This window comes from Capra hircus, chromosome 21 (genome assembly GCF_001704415.2).
Source record: "Capra hircus breed San Clemente chromosome 21, ASM170441v1, whole genome shotgun sequence".
Classification (NCBI taxonomy): domain Eukaryota; kingdom Metazoa; phylum Chordata; class Mammalia; order Artiodactyla; family Bovidae; genus Capra; species Capra hircus.
The window spans coordinates 3,028,788-3,046,592 of record NC_030828.1 but is presented as its reverse complement, the minus strand read 5'-3'; the positions used below and the strand labels follow the sequence as shown (position 1 = coordinate 3,046,592).

At 41.3% G+C, this 17,805-nt stretch overlaps 1 protein-coding gene across 1 annotated transcript in view; it reads left to right on the top strand.

Annotated features, from left to right (window-relative positions):
• The window catches only part of GABRB3 (gamma-aminobutyric acid type A receptor beta3 subunit), a 287,955-nt gene extending 272,121 nt beyond the window's left edge, over positions 1–15,834 (top strand). The window contains exons 8-9 of the mRNA XM_018066559.1: positions 16–260; positions 11,329–15,834. Coding sequence (XP_017922048.1) covers positions 16–260; positions 11,329–11,667 — 584 coding nt within the window. The 3' untranslated portion in view covers positions 11,668–15,834. The remainder of the gene's footprint in view (positions 1–15; positions 261–11,328) is intronic.

Here is a 17,805-nt window from a genome sequence, read left to right as displayed (position 1 = left end):
ACGTTTCTCTTTCAGGGATCACCACCGTGCTGACCATGACAACCATCAACACGCACCTTCGGGAGACGTTGCCCAAAATCCCCTACGTCAAAGCCATTGACATGTACCTCATGGGCTGCTTTGTCTTTGTGTTCCTGGCCCTACTGGAGTATGCCTTTGTCAACTACATTTTCTTTGGAAGAGGCCCTCAAAGGCAGAAGAAACTTGCAGAAAAGAACGCCAAGGCGAAGAATGACCGGTCGAAGGGTGACAGCAACCGGGTAGGCCACCCCGCCCCACCCCATCCCCCACAGCCCCTGCCTTTCCCAGACTCCCTGCCCTGCAGCATCATGACCTTTGAGTGGGAGTGATGTGGGCTTGTTGACCATAGCTTAAAATGTGGCCTCTGCAAGTCACTGAGTTTTATTGAAAAGCAAAGTTGGTGCAAAAGTTGGAGAAGCCAAAAACTTACCAGTTTAATATGAAAAGAAAACGGAAGATAACAGAATGAATGAAATTCTGGCATGTGGGGCCCAAATTTGACAGGCAAAAACATTTTCCAGAATGTTGCAATTTTCCTTCAGTGGTCAAAGTACAGATGTGATAGCCAGCATGGCACTGTTCTTCACATGGCATGGACAGCCCTCTCTCTCATCTGCCCTGGTTCAAGGTCTCTAGTGAGGGCAGGAGCTGTGTGCTGTCCCAGGGCTCTCATGGATCTACCCTGGCCAGGCCTTGCTGGCTGTGTTCTGCAAAATGCCAGGCAGGCAGCCATGGGCAGCAGTGGCCAAGCTGGGAGCTGGCCCAGAAGTTCAGTTCAGTCGCTCAGTAATGTCCAGCTCTTTGTGACCCCATGGACTGCAGGATGACAGACGTCCTGTCCATCACCAACACCCAGAGCTTGCTAAAACTCATGTCCATCAAGTCAGTGATGCCATCCACCATCTCACCCTGTATCATCCCCTTCACCACCTGGCTTCAATCCCTCCCAGCATCAGAGTCTTTTCCAATGAGTCAGTTCGTTGCATCAGGTGGCCAGAGTATTGGAGTTTCAGCTTCAGCATCAATCCTTCTAATGAATATTCAGGACTGATTTCCATTAGGATAGACTGGTTGGATCTCCTTGCAGTCCAAGGGACTCTCAAGAGTCTTCTCCAACACCACAGTTCAAAAGCATCAATTCTTTGGTGCTCAGCCTTCCTTATAGTCCAACTCTCACATCCATACATGACTACTGGAAAAAACATAGCTTTGACTAGATGGACTTTTGTTGCAAAGTAATGTCTCTGCTTTTTTAATATTCTGTCTAGGTTGGTCATAGCTTTTCTTACAAGGAGCAAGCATCTTTTAATGTCATGGCTGCAGTCATAATCCAGTGATTTATGAGCCCCCCAAAATAAAATCTCCGTTTCCATCGTTTCCCCATCTATTTGCCATAAAGTGATGGGATCAGATGCCATGACCTTGGTTTTCTGAATGCTGAGTTTTAAGCCAGCTTTTTCACTCTGTTCTCTCACTTTCATCATAAGGCTCTTTAGTTCTTTGCTTTCTGCCATATAAGGGTGGTGTCATCTTCGTATCTAAGGTTACTGATATTTTTCCTAGCAATCTTGATTCCAGCTTGTGCTTTCTCCAGCCTAGGGTTTCTCATGATGTACACTGCATATAAGTTAAATAAGCAGGGTGACAATATACAGCCTTGACATACTCTTTTCCCAATTTTGAATCAGTCTGTTGTTCCATGTCCAGTTGTAACTGTTGCTTCTTGACCTGCCTACAGATTTCTCAGGAGGCAGGTAAGGTGGTCTGATATTCCTCTCTCTTGAAGAATTTTCCACAGTTTATTGTGATCCACATAGTCAAAGGCTTTAGCATAGTCAATAAAGCAGAAATAGATGGTTTTCTGGAACTCTTTTGCTTTTTCAATGATCCAACGGATGTTGGCATTTTGATCTCTGGTTCCTCTGCCTTTTCTAAGTCCAGCTTGAACATCTGGAAGTTCTCCATTCATGTACTGTTGAAGCCTAGCTTGGAGAATTTTGAGCATTACTTTGCTAGCTTGTGAGATGAGTGCAACTGAGAAGTAGTTTGAGCATTCTTTGGCATTGCCTTTCTTTGGGATTGGGATGAAAACTGACCTTTTCCAGTCCTGTGGCCACTGCTGAGTTTTCCAAATTTGCCGGCATATTGAGTGCAGCACTTTCACAGCATCATCTTTTAGGATTTGAAACAGCTCAACTGGAATTCCATCACCTCCACTAGCTTTGTTCGTAGTGACGCTTCTTCCTAAGGCCCACTTGACTTTGCATTCCATGATGTCTGGCTCTAGGTGAGTGATCACACCATCGTGATTATCTGGGTCGTGAGATCTTTTTTGTATAGCTCTTCTGTGTACTCTTGGCACCTGCTTCTGTTATGTCCATACCGTTTCTGTTCTTTATTGTGCCCATATTTGCATGAAATGTTCCCTTGGTATCTCTAATTTTCATGAAGAGATCTCTAGCCTTTCCCATTCTAATGTTTTCCTCTATTTCTTTGCATTGATCACTGAGGAAGGCTTTCTTATCTCTCCTTGCTGTTCTTTGGAACTCTGCATTCAAATGGGTGTATTTTTCCTTTTCTCCTTTGCCTTTCACATCAGCTTCCTCAGACAACCATTTTGCCTTTTTGCATTTCTTTTTCTTGGGAATTGTCTTGATCACTGCCTCTTGTACAATGTCACAAACCTCAATCGATAGTTCTTTAGGCACCCTGTCTATCAGATCTAATCCTTGAATCTGTTTGTCACTTCCACTGTGTAATCGTAAGGGATATGGTTTAGGTCACATCTGGATGGTCTAGTGGTCTGTCCACTGTGTGATCATAAGACACATGGTGTAGGTCACACCTGGATGGTCTAGTGTCTGTCCAGTGTGTGATCGTAAGGGACATGATTTAGGTCACACCTGGATGGTCTAGTGGTCTGAACCCAGAAAGAGGACACCAAGCAGTTTCTTCCGAAAGCTGCCTCGTCTCACTCTTATGTATTTCCAATTACAAACTTTGCAATTAGATGTCATTTCCATTTATTTTATTAATAAAAACCATATGTCACTGCAGTTATAAATGCTGTTTTAGTGAAAGCACACCGTTGTCTCTATATAAAATTTTGTCTTTATCTTTTACCTGTTGCATCACTTCAAGTCTTCAAAAATGTGCCTCCACCGATGGACATACTGGGCTTGTTCCTATATTTCTTTACTTTTAAATGCTTCTAACTAAATTCACTTATTCTCATGCTCATGAGGTCTCCTTGTTCTTTCTGAAGCTCTTAGTGTGTCACTGACCCAAACCTCTCGCAGGGGCGTGGCAGCTCCTTGGAGGAGTGCAGTGCCCGTGGCCTTCCAGTGGTCAGAATAGGTCCCTAGGTGTTCATGAATGGGTGAAGGCAGTTAAATGACTGTAAATGGCTCCTGTCCTTTCAGTGGCACATAAAGTTGGTCAGAGAAACCAGGATTTGTGAATCAAATCAGGCTTTCACAGGCAACATGACTTTTAATTTCTTACTGGAATGTATGCTTAGCGCCATGCTGGTGTGTTTCTAAATTAGTCCACATCCTACTATGCATACACCGTGTGCTCGGGTCACACTGTTTCCAAGGAAACAAGAATTCATTGCTTTATTATTGTTTCCATTACACAGAGACACAGACACCTACAATGCTGTTTTTCCAAATCCCCCCATAATTTAAACAGGCTTAGATTTCTTCAAAATGGTGCTCTTTAGAAAGGTTAGATTGTTGTGCTACAGAAATATCTTTTTGAGTGAAGCTTAAATTTTAAAACAGAAACAAAACCCTCGAAATCTCTAAATCCACAGTCAAAATTAAGCAGAATGTAGAATTAATATATTATAAATCAGATGCAGAAGAAAATTCATGAGTCCATTTTTATTGTTTTCCTGAAAATTTGTTTCAGTTTCTCAGCAGTTTTCTTAAAGCCTTTATATGTTCATATTTTTAAAAATCTGTAATTATAGATATCAGTTCTTACAGTTTAAAGTCAGCATACAAATGCATGTTTTAAATGCGTATTTGATGCTGTTAAAGGTAAACATTAAAAATTTTGCTGACTAGATGGCCATCCTGAAAAGATGCTCAATACTGCTAATTGCTAGAGAAACACAAATAAAAAATACAATGAGGTATCACCTTATACCAGTCAGGATGGCCATCATTAAAAAAAAATCTACAAACAATAAATGCTGGAGAGGGTGTGAAGAAAAGGGAACCCACCTACACTCTTGGCGGGAATGTAAATTGGTACAGCCCCTGTGGCAAACAGTATAAAGATTCCTTAAGAAACCAAAAATAGAGTTGCTATATGATCCTGCAATCCCACACCTGGGCATATATCCAGAATAGCTGAAAACTCTAATTTGAAAAGATACATGCACCCAAGTGTTCATAGCAGCACTATTCACAATAGCCAAGACATGGAAACAACCCAAGTGCCCATTAACAGATTAATGGATAAAGATGTGGTACATAAATACAGTGCAGTATTCCTCAGCCATAAAAATGAATGCAGTAATACCATTCGCAGCAAAATGGGTGGGCCCAGAGAGTATTACGCCAAGTGAGGTAAATCACACAGAGAAAGACGAATATCATGGGATACCACTTAGATGTGGAATCTTTAAAAAATGATAAAATTATCTTATTTCCAGAAATAAACTCACAAACATAGAAAATAAACTTATTGGTCCCAAAGGGGAAAGGGAGAGGAGGGATAAACTGGGAATTTGGGATTAACATACATACACTAATATATATATTATATATTATATCATATATCATATTATATAATTATATATCATATTTAATATATAGTTATATATAAAATATATATTAATATATATAGATAAACAACCAGGACCCTATATAGCACAGGGAACTACAGTCAGTATCTTATAATAATGTATAATGGAAAAGAGTGTATGTATTGAATATATGTGTGTGTGTGTGTGTGTGTGTGTGTGTGTAGAGTGACAGAGAACTTAATCACTTTGTTATATACCTGAAACATTATAAATCAACTATACTTCATTATAAAATGTTGCTGACCACACCTAAGAATTTAGTGATAATTTTAAAGTAGAAATGGATCTCCCCAAATTTCATATCACATGATCTGGATGAATGAAAAGAAAGTGAGTAAAGAATCACAAATTTCATGCAAAACAGAAATGGAGCTATGCACAGGCCCACAGCTTCAAGAGTCCTTTCTAATTGTAATTATTCATTCACTCATTCATTTTCAGTGATATCTCTTGGGATTGTTTATCAGTCTGACCGGCAGTGTCCTCAGATGGCACTTCTGTCATACCTGGGAACCAAGCAGCTCAGGGGCTGCAACTCTCCTTGGACTGATAGACCCTGGGTGACAGCGAGGACGTGCACTGTCATTGTCTTTCCTTGTGTCCTGTAAGAGATTTCAGACAGTGTCTTCAGGGGCTCTGCAGGCCACCAACTTGACCATGATGCTATTGAACTTAATGTCAGACCATGAGTGTAGATTTCCCTTATGTTAACTTAGTGCTGGTATTCACATAGTCACTTAGTTTCTCCTGAGACCAGTGGTGCAATGAAAATTCTGACCTTAATTTATTTGTGCTTCTCTTTGTTCCTGGTTTGTTTCTATAAACAAAAACCAACCATCTTCAGTTGTAATGCATGTGTTAATTGTTACAAGCCTTGTGATATTTTTCAAGTTGATCAAATGGTATTTGAATTTCATGAAGTGGCAGAAAGTCTTGCCAAGGAATCAGAGCTGCAGGCTTGACACCATTCCTCTTACTAAAGAGCAACATTTTATGCCTCACATGACAAATAGTTCCTCATTTTCCTAAAACTAGAGTATTTTACTTATTTTGAAGCTTTAAGTAGAGAATAAGATATTAACAGTGTGCCAATCTGATGACAGATTCTTGGAAGAAACTGAAAATCCCTCTAGGATACATTCCACAGGAGATGTTTTTCATCTCTGAATGTTTCTGGGTTATAGAGCAGGAAGAAAAAACTACATTGAAATCTAATTATAGTAGATATGAGACAAATTTTCAAAATAAGTGGTATTCATGAAATGCTTTAGAAATTACGAGTCATCACTATCATTCTATACAGAGCACTTTCACAATCCCATCTGTTTTAAGATTTAAATTCTAAATGATAGGAAAAGATTAGCATCTCTTCTGGAAATATTTGTTTAAAATGTTTGGTTTCTGAGATTCAATGAATTTTAGTAACCTTTTAATTCTTGCATAAAAAAATACCTTCTAGTAGTTTTGATGTAAATTTTCTACACACTGGTTCATGTTTAAATGAAATCTATGCAAAGGTAAAACTATGTCAAAAACAGCCTAATTAATTTACTCTGAGGTCTTATTAACTCCATATCTAGTATATATATATATATTCAAGTTCCTTTCAACATAATGAAACAATAATGTAGCTGTTCACTCACTCTGAAATGGAGTGATGCAGTTATTATTAGTTCTCTCACGGCTTCAAGGCAGCCACAGGTATCAGAGCACCCAGGCACCCCAACTTTGTAAACATTGATGACCTTGAGTTCGGCTTCTCTCAGGGTGGGTTTACTTCACTGGAATCCAAGGATGCAGACTTAGACTCACTTTTCTGAAGTTCTTTCCCAAATGCACAAAACTGGCCAAAGGGAGGAGGGAAGACAGAATATTGATTCATACAGATTTGTCATTCAGTTCAGTTCAGTCGCTCAGTCATGTCCGACTCTTTGCGGCCCCATGAATCGCAGCACGCCAGGCCTCCCTGTCCATCACCATCTCCCAGAGTTCACTCAGACTCACATCCATTTGTCATTAAGTCTTGAAAAATCAACTCAACATCCAGTTGGCCTTACCTTCTATGTTTTTTCACTCTCCCTTTGGGCTTCCTGGAATCACCGTATATCTTATTATCTCTCTGCCTTTCTCTTATCCCAGAATCCCTCTTCTTCGCCCACATCTTACCCTCCTTCAAGACTTGAGCCAGATGCTCTTCTCTGTGATGTTACCCTGGGTCTGTCTACCGTTTCTTCCCATCATGCCTCTGTCACTCTCTGCTCCATGCGGGTGGTCTTGTCCCTGCTCTTCCAACCTCCAGGGCATATGCTCTATGCTCAGGAGATGGCAGGCCACATTTTGCTGGGCCTTCTGACCTAGACGCTATCCCATTCATTGCATCTACCAAAGTTTGTGCCAGAGCTGGATGTGGTAAGTGCTCAGGAATGTGTGTCCATAAAAGTGATATTTGTCATCAGTTTGGTACCACTGAACCCACGTGTTTTCTCACTCTCCTAGAGTCAGACGAAGGGAGAACAGTTCATAAGCATACCTGTTTTTAAAAAATTAAAACTACATTTAAAAAATTTTTATTGAAGTATAGCTGACTTACAATATTGTATAAGTTTTAGATATACAGTATAGTGATTCAGCTTTACATATATGTATATGTATTTTTCCCAAGTTCTTTTCCTTGATAGGTTATTACTTCACACTACTATGTATAAAATAGATGTGTGTTCAGTCACTCAGTTATGTCCAACTCTTTGCGACCCTATAGACTGTAGCCCACCAGGCTCCTTTGTCCATGGGATTCTCCAGGCAAGAATATGGAGTGGGCTGCCATGCCCTCCTCCAATAAAACAGATAAACATATTTTTAAAGCCAGGTGAAAATCTGAGTCATTAGAACCACCAAAGTCCATCCTAATAAATATATCACAAAATACTTCTTCGTTAAGAAAAGACTTTTCTTTAATTGGTATTTTGTTCTGCAAAAGCATCATAATCCCTAAATTTTGATAAAAGGAGCTTTGCATATGGCATTATTAGTAACTAGAAAGAAATGGCATTATGGGCATTATTTTTAAAATGTGCTTTAAGGGTAATAAATATGCAATGTCTTCTGAAGTGCATTTGCTGATTATTTGAAGCTCTTCTCCTTGAGGCAAGGACTTTCTCTTACTCCTCTGTGCCTCTGGGTAAAGCCCAGTTCATCTGACACATCACACTCACCTCTGTGTTGCCTTAAGAGCCAACTGCCCACAGCTTCTGAAGCAGGTCCAGATCACCCCCTTCTTAGAGAGGGTGACGGCTTCTGGTGGCCCCAGCACACCCACAGCTCCTGGGTGGTCTCTGTGGAGGACGTGCTATTGCCCAGTCCCTTGCTGGCCTTTCCTTTGCTGTCTCCTGTTTCAGCCACATTTTTATTTACCTGCCAGGCTGCCCCTTCCCACATGACTGAGCTCCAAACCACCAGACACTTCATTGATCCTCAAAATGGGAAGATTGACTTTTTTGTTATAAGGATTTTACTGACAATCATTCCAGGAGAAACGATGAAAAGAACAGATATGGAACACAGGTTCTTACAAAGGTCTATTATTCCCAGTACTTTTGAGGTTCAAGCCCCATTCGAATTTTTCCCTCCCCTGAATTAAAAAAAAAAAAGAAAGAAAAGAAAACAGAACTATTACTCTTCTTTCACTCTGTTCCTTCCCCAGGAACAGGTCTTCATAAAAAGCCTTCTCCCTAGTGTGCCTGCTATTATCTTGGTCTATCTGTGTCTCCCAGCATCCCCAAACTGACTGCTTCCACTTCCAGGGGACAGTAGACGCTGTGAGATATTGAGCCCAACCAGGCTAATGTGAGCCAGCTGCTGTACCCTGAGTCCGCGATGTGACTGTTTCTCCAGGGAGCCTAGGAAGGGCCAGGTGGGAGCAGGGTGATGAGGAACTGCTCCACTCCTTTCCCTCCTTCTTAACTGCAAAGATGCAGAAGTTACCAGGCGGGGGTGAGACAGCGCTGAGCGTCCAGCGTCACCTGGAGGGCAGACAGGAATGGGTTGCAGTAGCCGGCGGGGAGCAGTCACTAGCTCCTGACGTTTCTCTCCCAGACTGCCCTCAGGGAACAGAGGCCAGTGCAGTGCACACCAGCTAGGGTCTGTCTCTTCACTTTCTCCCTTCAAACCCATCTTCCATTCTTTATTCTGCTGCTTCAGTTGGGCTTCAGAAATATATCACTTTTTCACCTGGAAACCACTTTTATTTCTCATTACCTAAAGGGTAAAGGGGAAATTCTTTTAATAGCTTGGCTTTCATCTGCTTCCCATTCATCACCAGGAGTTCTTTCTCGTATTGATAAGGTGATAAGCAGATGAGGATGACAGGGATGAGAATGACAGTCGCCTCCTCTGTCTCCCCTGAGTGTGGGCCAGGAGTGGAGTGTGGGCATCCATTCTCTCCAGTACTTCAGTCCCACTCAACTAGTTTGCCCTTTTCAAAACATTTCAGCCACTCTTCAAGGCTGTGCCTTGGTGTTTCTCTTTGCCTGAGAAATTTGTACTCATTCTTTAAGGCCCAGTTCAAATTCATCTCCCCTCTGAAATCTTCGCTCTTCTCTCCTGTACTTTTGATTGTTGCCATAACAATTTACCACAAACAGAACATTAACACCCAAATATTATCTCATAGTTGGTTTGGTCAGAAGTCTGAGTACAGTGGGGCTCAGCTCATTGGATACCGTGGTTCCTTGTGGTGGTAGGACTGAGGTTGTCTTGCTGGCTGTAGGCCAGGGCCTGTCTTTGCTCCTTGAAGCTGCCCCCTTTCTTTCCAGGCCTTCCCTGTAGTTCTCTCAATCAAGGGTGAATCTACTCTTTATGCTTCCAATTCCTCTGGCTTTCAACTTCTGCCACATCCTGGCTTTCTCTTCTGCTTCAAGCTGGAGAAAATTATCTGCTTTTAAGGTCTCATATGATTAGATTGGGCACACCTGGATAATTCAGGCTATATCCTCTCTCTGTTTGCAAAGTCCCTTTTGCATAATTTATTCAAATGGTTGGGGAGAAAGGGGTGACATCCTAATGACTACATCTCTCCTTCCTCAAGCATAATTGGATGGTAGGGCTTCCCTGATAGCTCAGTTAGTAAAGAATCTGCCCACAATGCAGGAGACCTGTGTTCATTCCCTATGTTGGGAAGATTCCCCTGGAGAAAGGAAAGGCTACCCACTCCAGTATTCCGGCTTAGAGAACTCCATGGATTTATTTATCATTTGGGGCTGCCCTGATAGCTCAGTTGGTAAAGAATCCACCTGCAATGCAGGAGACCCTGGTTCGATTCCTGGGTTGGGAGGATCTGCTGGAGAAGGGATAGGCTACTCACTCCAGTATTCTTGGGCTTCCCATGTGGCTCAGCTGGTAAAGAATCTGCCTGCAATGCAGGAGACCTGGGTTCAATCCTTGGGTCGGGAAGATCCCCTGGAGAAGAGAAAGGCTACCCGCTCCAGTATTCCGGCCTGGAGAATTCCACGGACTCTATAGTCCATGGGGTCGCAAAGAGTCTGACACGACTGAGTGACTTTCACTTTCACCCAAACCATGATGGAGGTATCTCTGAGTCTTTTGGTGCCTCTGTGCCAGAGTCTGATGGCCACTGGATGTTGATCGCCTTTCCTGCGTCTGGGTCACTCTGGGGTTTGGACCATCATGCCTGTACTCCTGTACAAGACCCTACTCTTAGTGTTGGGCTTCTTCTCTCCCCTCCTCACCTCCTGAACCTCTCCCTTAAGGCCTAGCCTCAGACATGATCCATGAAAGTTTCGTGGCAGACCAACAAATAAAATGGACCAGTGGTATCATCATGAAAGGTCTGAAGCTATATTTAGCACAGAATAAAATGTTTTTTTTGAAGTTTGGCTCCAGTGTGAGAAGGGACTTTAGCCTGTCTTAAGTATAGCAGTTAAAAAGGATGTCTTCTGCCAGGACCAGGATTGAGTGAGGAGATCCATCAAAGTCATCAGGAGTGTCCATTCATCACAGTACTCACTTGTATCCTCATGGTAATTTGGGAATTTTTGTTATCATCAAAAAAAGGGGACAAAGTGATTTCTAAAGAAGAATAGGAGAGTATAGTTCCTACCCAAGTGTATAGTTGTGGGAAAAGGTGATAATACTTAAGTTAACATCTTGAAAGACATTAGTACTTTAATTTTGTCTTCAATAAGGACTTGTATCCATAATGTGAAATTTCAGTTTGAAATGGACTGCCTGTTTTAATCTAATTTTTCTACGAGACTTTTTAAATCAAGGAAATCAAGTTTCTAACTTGCAGTTAAGCCCACACAATGACACTTGATGCTAAAACAAAATGCTGAGTTGGCTAGATGTGCACTTTCTCATAGTGTATGTGACCCGACAGAATGACCCAAGTCTGTCCTGGGTTTGCATGTGGAAGTTAGGTTTATTGGCATGCTACGCCAGCTATCTAAGCATGTGTATTTCCTTCCAACCAGGTGGATGCTCACGGAAATATTCTGTTAACATCGCTGGAGGTTCACAATGAGATGAACGAGGTTGCAGGCGGCGTTGGTGATACCCGGAATTCAGCAAGATCCTTTGACAACTCAGGAATCCAGTACAGGAAACAGAGCATGCCTCGGGAAGGGCATGGGCGACACATGGACAGAAGCGTCCCGCACAAGAAGACCCATCTACGGAGGAGGTCTTCACAGCTCAAAATCAAAATCCCCGATCTAACCGATGTGAATGCCATAGACAGATGGTCCCGGATCGTGTTTCCATTCACTTTTTCTCTTTTCAACTTAGTTTACTGGCTGTACTATGTTAACTGAGTGACTGTACTTGATTTTTCAAAGACTTCATTTAACACTGAGTGAAATATTACTCTGCCTGTCAAGTTTTTATACCTGTACACACACACACAGACACACACACACGCAGATACACACATATATACATACGCAATTGTATATATATGTGAACTTTCTCAGCATATATATAAAATACACGTGTATATGAGGATGTATGTGTATATGTTTATACACACAGGTGTAAGTACCCATGTGTATGTCAGACAAATACACATACATATATACATTTTGCAGCTATGGACAATTCAATCACAGGATGCATATTAAAGAAAGTCATAGTTTTTTTCTTTTTTAACTGAAAGGGACAAGCATTGTCTAAATATTATGCCTTGAGAATGAGGGCGCGAAACACAATATCATCCCAAAATGTGTCTTTTATTATCATAAGTTAGATGTTTTCGTTTAAAATTCAGGAAGAAACTTATTCTTCAAAAACTCATTCAGTGGTATTGCTAGTTTAAAATGAGTCACACTTCATACCCACTCTTTCAGTTGATTAAGCAAAGGCTTTTTGGCTTTCTTGGCGATGGGTTTTGCTTTCGTGGGGCAGACTTTCTCTGTACTGGTTCTGTGGGTGCAGTGAGCCTCTGGTGTGTGCTCACCTGCTTCTCAAACATAGGCAGAGCCCACGCTGATGTCTGCGTGTCCGTCTTTGGAAAGCCCGTCGGGGATGGCTGGCGTCTCATTGTAAGAGCTCTGCTGCACAGTGCATTTCTTTGCTCACTTGGAGTAGATCCAGCTTACCCATCTTGTGGGACCCGGTGGCACATTTTGGCAGCATTGAGTTGACATTTCAATCACTGAACACGTGCTCCACATCTCTTATGGATTGCTAGGCCTGGCATCTAATGGAAAGCTTAGACGTCTCAGGTTATTTGTTACTCTAAGGTAAAACCACCTAGGATGATTTTCCCCCTTGTTTTTAAGTTATCAATCACTCTTATAACATTGTATGTTAATATCAAATATATTTGCATAATATGCATATATATATGTATATTTACCAAGATTTTGTTTATGCTTGCTATCATGGCAGCATGCGATGTCCTATTTTTCTTTCTGTGATGTAACTACTTTCTGTTCTCTAGAACTAAGATTGAAGTGAAAACACTTCTATTCAGTTTCAGAAACCAAGAAACATCCTCATGCTTTTAGTTCTGTATCTGACATGTTTCACAAGCACATCCAACTACTCCTAGTGTAACTAGGATGCTGCAGGAACACGACCAGTCCACACCATGCATCACCCAGGGACCCATGACCGTTCTCTTGAGGCAAAGGAGAGCAACCTGACAACGAACACAGTCGCTTTTGGTTCCTTCCAACCCACAGCCTCATCAGTATTTGGACTTTTTAAAGCTCGTAGAAACAAGACAAGGTGCACCGGTTTCATAGATGCAACCTTAACTTACTATTTAGATGAGATCTTTCTAAAGAAAAAAAAAAGAGATGATATATTTTTTGTAAACAATATTTCTATCACAGGCATCCATAAACTGAAATGACTACAGTTGTGCAAACAGATGTCACAGTGAAGTTAAGCATTTGGAGAAACAAAAAAGCAAACTATTCAGGAAAGAACTGCTAAATTGATACTTTATCCCAAAATGCCACATATGCCTCACCCTCTCTGTTCTATCCAAAACCAGTGACCAGAGCCTTGCCCGGTATTCGCAGAGCTGGCCTCAGTTTCCCCACAGACAGGGGCTCCATCCCCCCGTGGGGGTTTGTGCCATAGGCCATCCCCGGGAGCTGACCACTACTTGATTTTCTTTGGCGGCTGATGACCTTTAATCTGTCATGTCTGTAGCAGGTCAAACCCACCACAGAGTCTCACGCTAGAAGCAGTGACCAATTTTGTACCCTTTCTTCCCTTTCATTCTTATCTTTTTCTTCAGTATCTTCTTCCAACCACTGCTCTCTGGTTTTACTTTTATCTGGAGACAAGTGTTTTCTTGTTCCTTGGCTTTTTTCTGACAATTTTTTCTTGGATAATAATGGGGGATCCTTAAAGTTAAACAGATTGGGAAAAACCTTGTAAGTGACCTTATCATTGTTAACATGTTAAAGAGAAAAAAAAAAAAAAAAGGACATTGTGTAGACCTTATCCCTTTCAATACTTCAGGTATCTTTTTCTGTATCAGTGATTCAAGGAGTGAGGTCCACATGCAGAAGAGGGAACCTAAAATACGCATGAACATGGACAAAAGTGTCAGCGATTGATTTAAATGTCCAGTTTATATATTCAGAACTGTGACATTAATTCTGTCTGGGAGAAAAGTGATTCAAAACATTTTCGATGCATAGTTGAGGTACCCAACTGTCAAAGGCAGAGACTCCATGGGGCTCAGAAGAACAGCAGTCTATGTCCCAAGGTTTTCTGGATATAAATTTGCATGGTATAGTCATAATAGCTTTTGAGCTTTTTATATGCATTTGGCACCAAGACTGGGATCCACAACTTTGTAGACACTGCAATGATGTTAAACATAATAGCTATACTATAAATAGTGTTTGTAACTACACATACACACACACAAACACACACAAGTACATACATATATTCTGTAAAAAAAAAAAAAAAAACTTTTTGAGATCCTTGGGTATGTGTTTGCTTTACTTCATTTTAGAAGAAAATTACTCTTCTAATAAAATTATTTTATAGCTTCTCCATTTTTAAAAGTTGTGAGAAATATTAAGAAGCAGAACTGTGTGCTGCAGGAGAGTCGAGGTTGGTTCTCTGTTCTGTTACAGTGTCCTTTCATTACTGCACAGTAGTTCCTGGAGCCAGTGAGTGCGGTGTGTGGATGAACCTGAACCCGGACCCTTGACATAATGTGAGGCGGTTGTTGCCCTCATCCAGACCTCTTGAGTAAGGAGAGAAAAGCTGAAATTGGACTCTAATGATATCTCTTTCTCACAACTGAACATAATAAAAGGTTAATTTTCTAAGTAGTCCTGTCTTTCCAAAAATGCTTCACGGGGCTCAAAGGTTCTAGGAGAATCTCGTAAGAGTTTGTTATTGCCCATATTCAAATATACTTGAAACAATTCCAGAGCCCTACTACATAAAATTCCTACAGAGAAAGATGGATAAGACCGAGGAATCTTTACAAGTGTTGTTCTTGTCTACTGGCCTCAGGACTGTGGAGGGGTTTCATTGTCTATATCGTGACCCACTTGTTTCCCTCTAAGTGACCTTGGTGTATGTCATGATAATGTTCTGTGCCATGTATATATGCAGTTCCTAATGCCAGCACTCAGAACTTTGGACACGTTCAGTCATTGACATCACCACTCCTCCCCGCCCAGCTATGGAATTAACTTTTTCACCAAGGAGATCATCCTCTCAGAGGCTTTGGCAGTACGTGGGGACTGGCTTTAAGGGGACAGGCCCACTGCACCTGTAGGTGTTCATTTTCAGCATCTCGTAGAGAATCCCATTGGTGTTTTTCCCACAATGGTGTCTTCTAAAAAAAAACAACAACAACAACAGGATGTGTCCAACTTTGAATCTCCTGGCTTGAAATCCCATAATTCTTACTTTAGCTCCTGGTCATTTTAATGTAAACAAAACTGATCAGTGAAATATTTTGTTACTTGTGGAATAGAGTCCGGCTCTCATTTTATATGAGCTATGGGTCAGGGGAATTATGGGGCAAAGAACTGCCTAGGTGGATTAAATTTTCCCAGGACACAACTAGTGTGCCTTGGATTGATTATTACCTCTTCTACTGCATTGAAAGGTGCCATGTTTTCCTGAAATTCCCAACACCTGGGTAAACAGTGACCTCCCGGAGAGTGACTCATCTACCATGTCTCTCCCTAGGGTGAGCACCAGAAACAATTTTGTCATTCTTGTCTCTTATTTCCACTTCACGAGTCAGTGAGTGTGTTCAAGGTAAGTACAGGATTATTCTAGTAGGAATAAGCAATTGCTGTCATGATCAATTCCCACGTTCATTTCATTGTAAAGATCACCTAAAATCCAATTTTGCTTAAGCACATTGATGTAATTTGGGGGGTATTATTTGACATAAAAAAACAGCAGAATTGAGTGATAGATACAATATGAAACTTGTTGATGAATGACTTCAAATTTATTAAAAAAGGACTAACTGACTTCAATATGAAGGCTGATTTTTTTTTTCTTCCTTGTCTGTCTATTGCTGAAATAATGTCATTATTTTAATTCTAGGTATTTTCAGTTGACATGCCCATTTCAGTTATGCTTAAAGTAAGAATAAGTTCAAAACTATGTATGAGACCAGCTGAACCATGTGACATTTTTTAAAAATCATAATTTATTTTGAATGTCAAAAGAAAACTAGACACACAGAGATCCACGTTGCTCCTGTATTCAAAAAAGTGTTTTCAGAGAGGATTATTTTTGTGTTAAGGCCAGGAAACTAACTGCCAGTAAACTCTGGCACAGGTGGTATTGATCCCTAATCTTTAGTTTTTCAGAACTAAAGGGCAATTTCCCTTGTTTCCTCTCCAGTAGGAAAGTAATAAGCAATGTCTCTGAGTGAGTGAATGAATGAATGAGTGAATAAAAATCCTCAGACACCTCAAACCAGACAAAACGTTTATTGACAAACACATTTCTAGGCACCTGAAATGCTGCTGGCTCACGTGTACACACTATAAAAGGAAAGTGCACCGCATCCAGTTAGGGTGGGAGGCTTAGCGTCCAGTGTGCCTAAACAAAATAAAACATAACCTTCAATAAGTTTTTACATGTTGTGTTTTCCTTTTTTATCCTATGGACAAGCTTTTTAACTTCCCTCATCTCCTCTGGGATCCCAGCATGGCAATATTTCACACTAACTCTGTTGAGATTGGAACTTCACCAGGGTACCTTTCTCACTTCATTAGACTGCAACACTAGTCATTTGAATGCCAAGTTTAAATGACCAATAACGGCATCCACTTTGGATTGACTAAGAAAGCCTCACTGAATGTAGAATCCACTCAGAATCCATTCACTCCTGGTCCCAGTGGCTACCACAGGCCATGTACACATTTGACATCACTTCACAGTTATTAACTACCTCCTTTGTGAAGGTGAAGGTCGCTCATTCATGTACGACTCTTTGTAACCCCATGGACTATACGGTCCATGGAATTCTCCAGGCTAGAATGCTGGAGTGTGTAGCCTTTCCTTTCTCCAGGGGATCTTCCCAACCCACTGATAGAGCCCAGGTCTCCCACATTGCAGGCAGATTCTTTACCATCTAAGCCACCAGGGAAGCCCAAGAATACTGGAGTGGGTAGCCCATCCCTTCTCCAATGGATCTTCCTGACCCAGGAATCGAACCAGGGTCTCCTGCATTGCAGGTGGATTCTTTACGAACTGAGCTATGAGAGAAGACCCTGATAAGGAGATAAGGACCTCCTTCTTACCAGCTTCTAAAGGAGAAGGGTTGTTGGCTTTCTTCTGAATGGGAAAACTGTTCTTCAGAGAAGATTGACTCTTTGGAACTTGTGACCTTTAGCCCCTAATTGGTGTAAGGCCACAATGGTTTCTGATTGAGGTACTCCAGGCATTAGAGGCACTCACACTCCATGACCCTTGCCTTTTATGTGACTAGGTTCCACTTAGAATCCACAGGCAAGCAATGCAAAGGAAACCTGTAAGAAATATGCAGCAACAGAAATGGCTTCTTTTAAAGGATGTCTGCTGCGGGTGTGGGTGTATGTTTGTGCATCTTGAAACCAAATAGAAAACCAGTTAGTAACCCTGGTAGCCAGTGATTGCAAGAAAATGTCTTGTAACTTAAATCTCCATTTCTGCTTTTCCCAGGGTCCTGCTTGACTCCACATTCTTGAGGTAAATGTACTCACACAACATTTTTCTATGTGTTTCCCATTCCCTTTTCTCATGCCTTATCTTTTGTTTGTTTGGGTTTGGGGGGATTTCTCCTTTGAAAATTAAAGAGTGATTTCTATTACCTATTGCTGTCAGAGCAAGTGAGACCTTAATGTTAGCACATCCAGTTCCTTACCTGAAATAGAAGAATCAGCTGTTCCTCTTGCATGTTGAAGCGTTAGTTATACACAATCGTCCGCCTTGCTAAGGGGGCTTGAAATGCTATA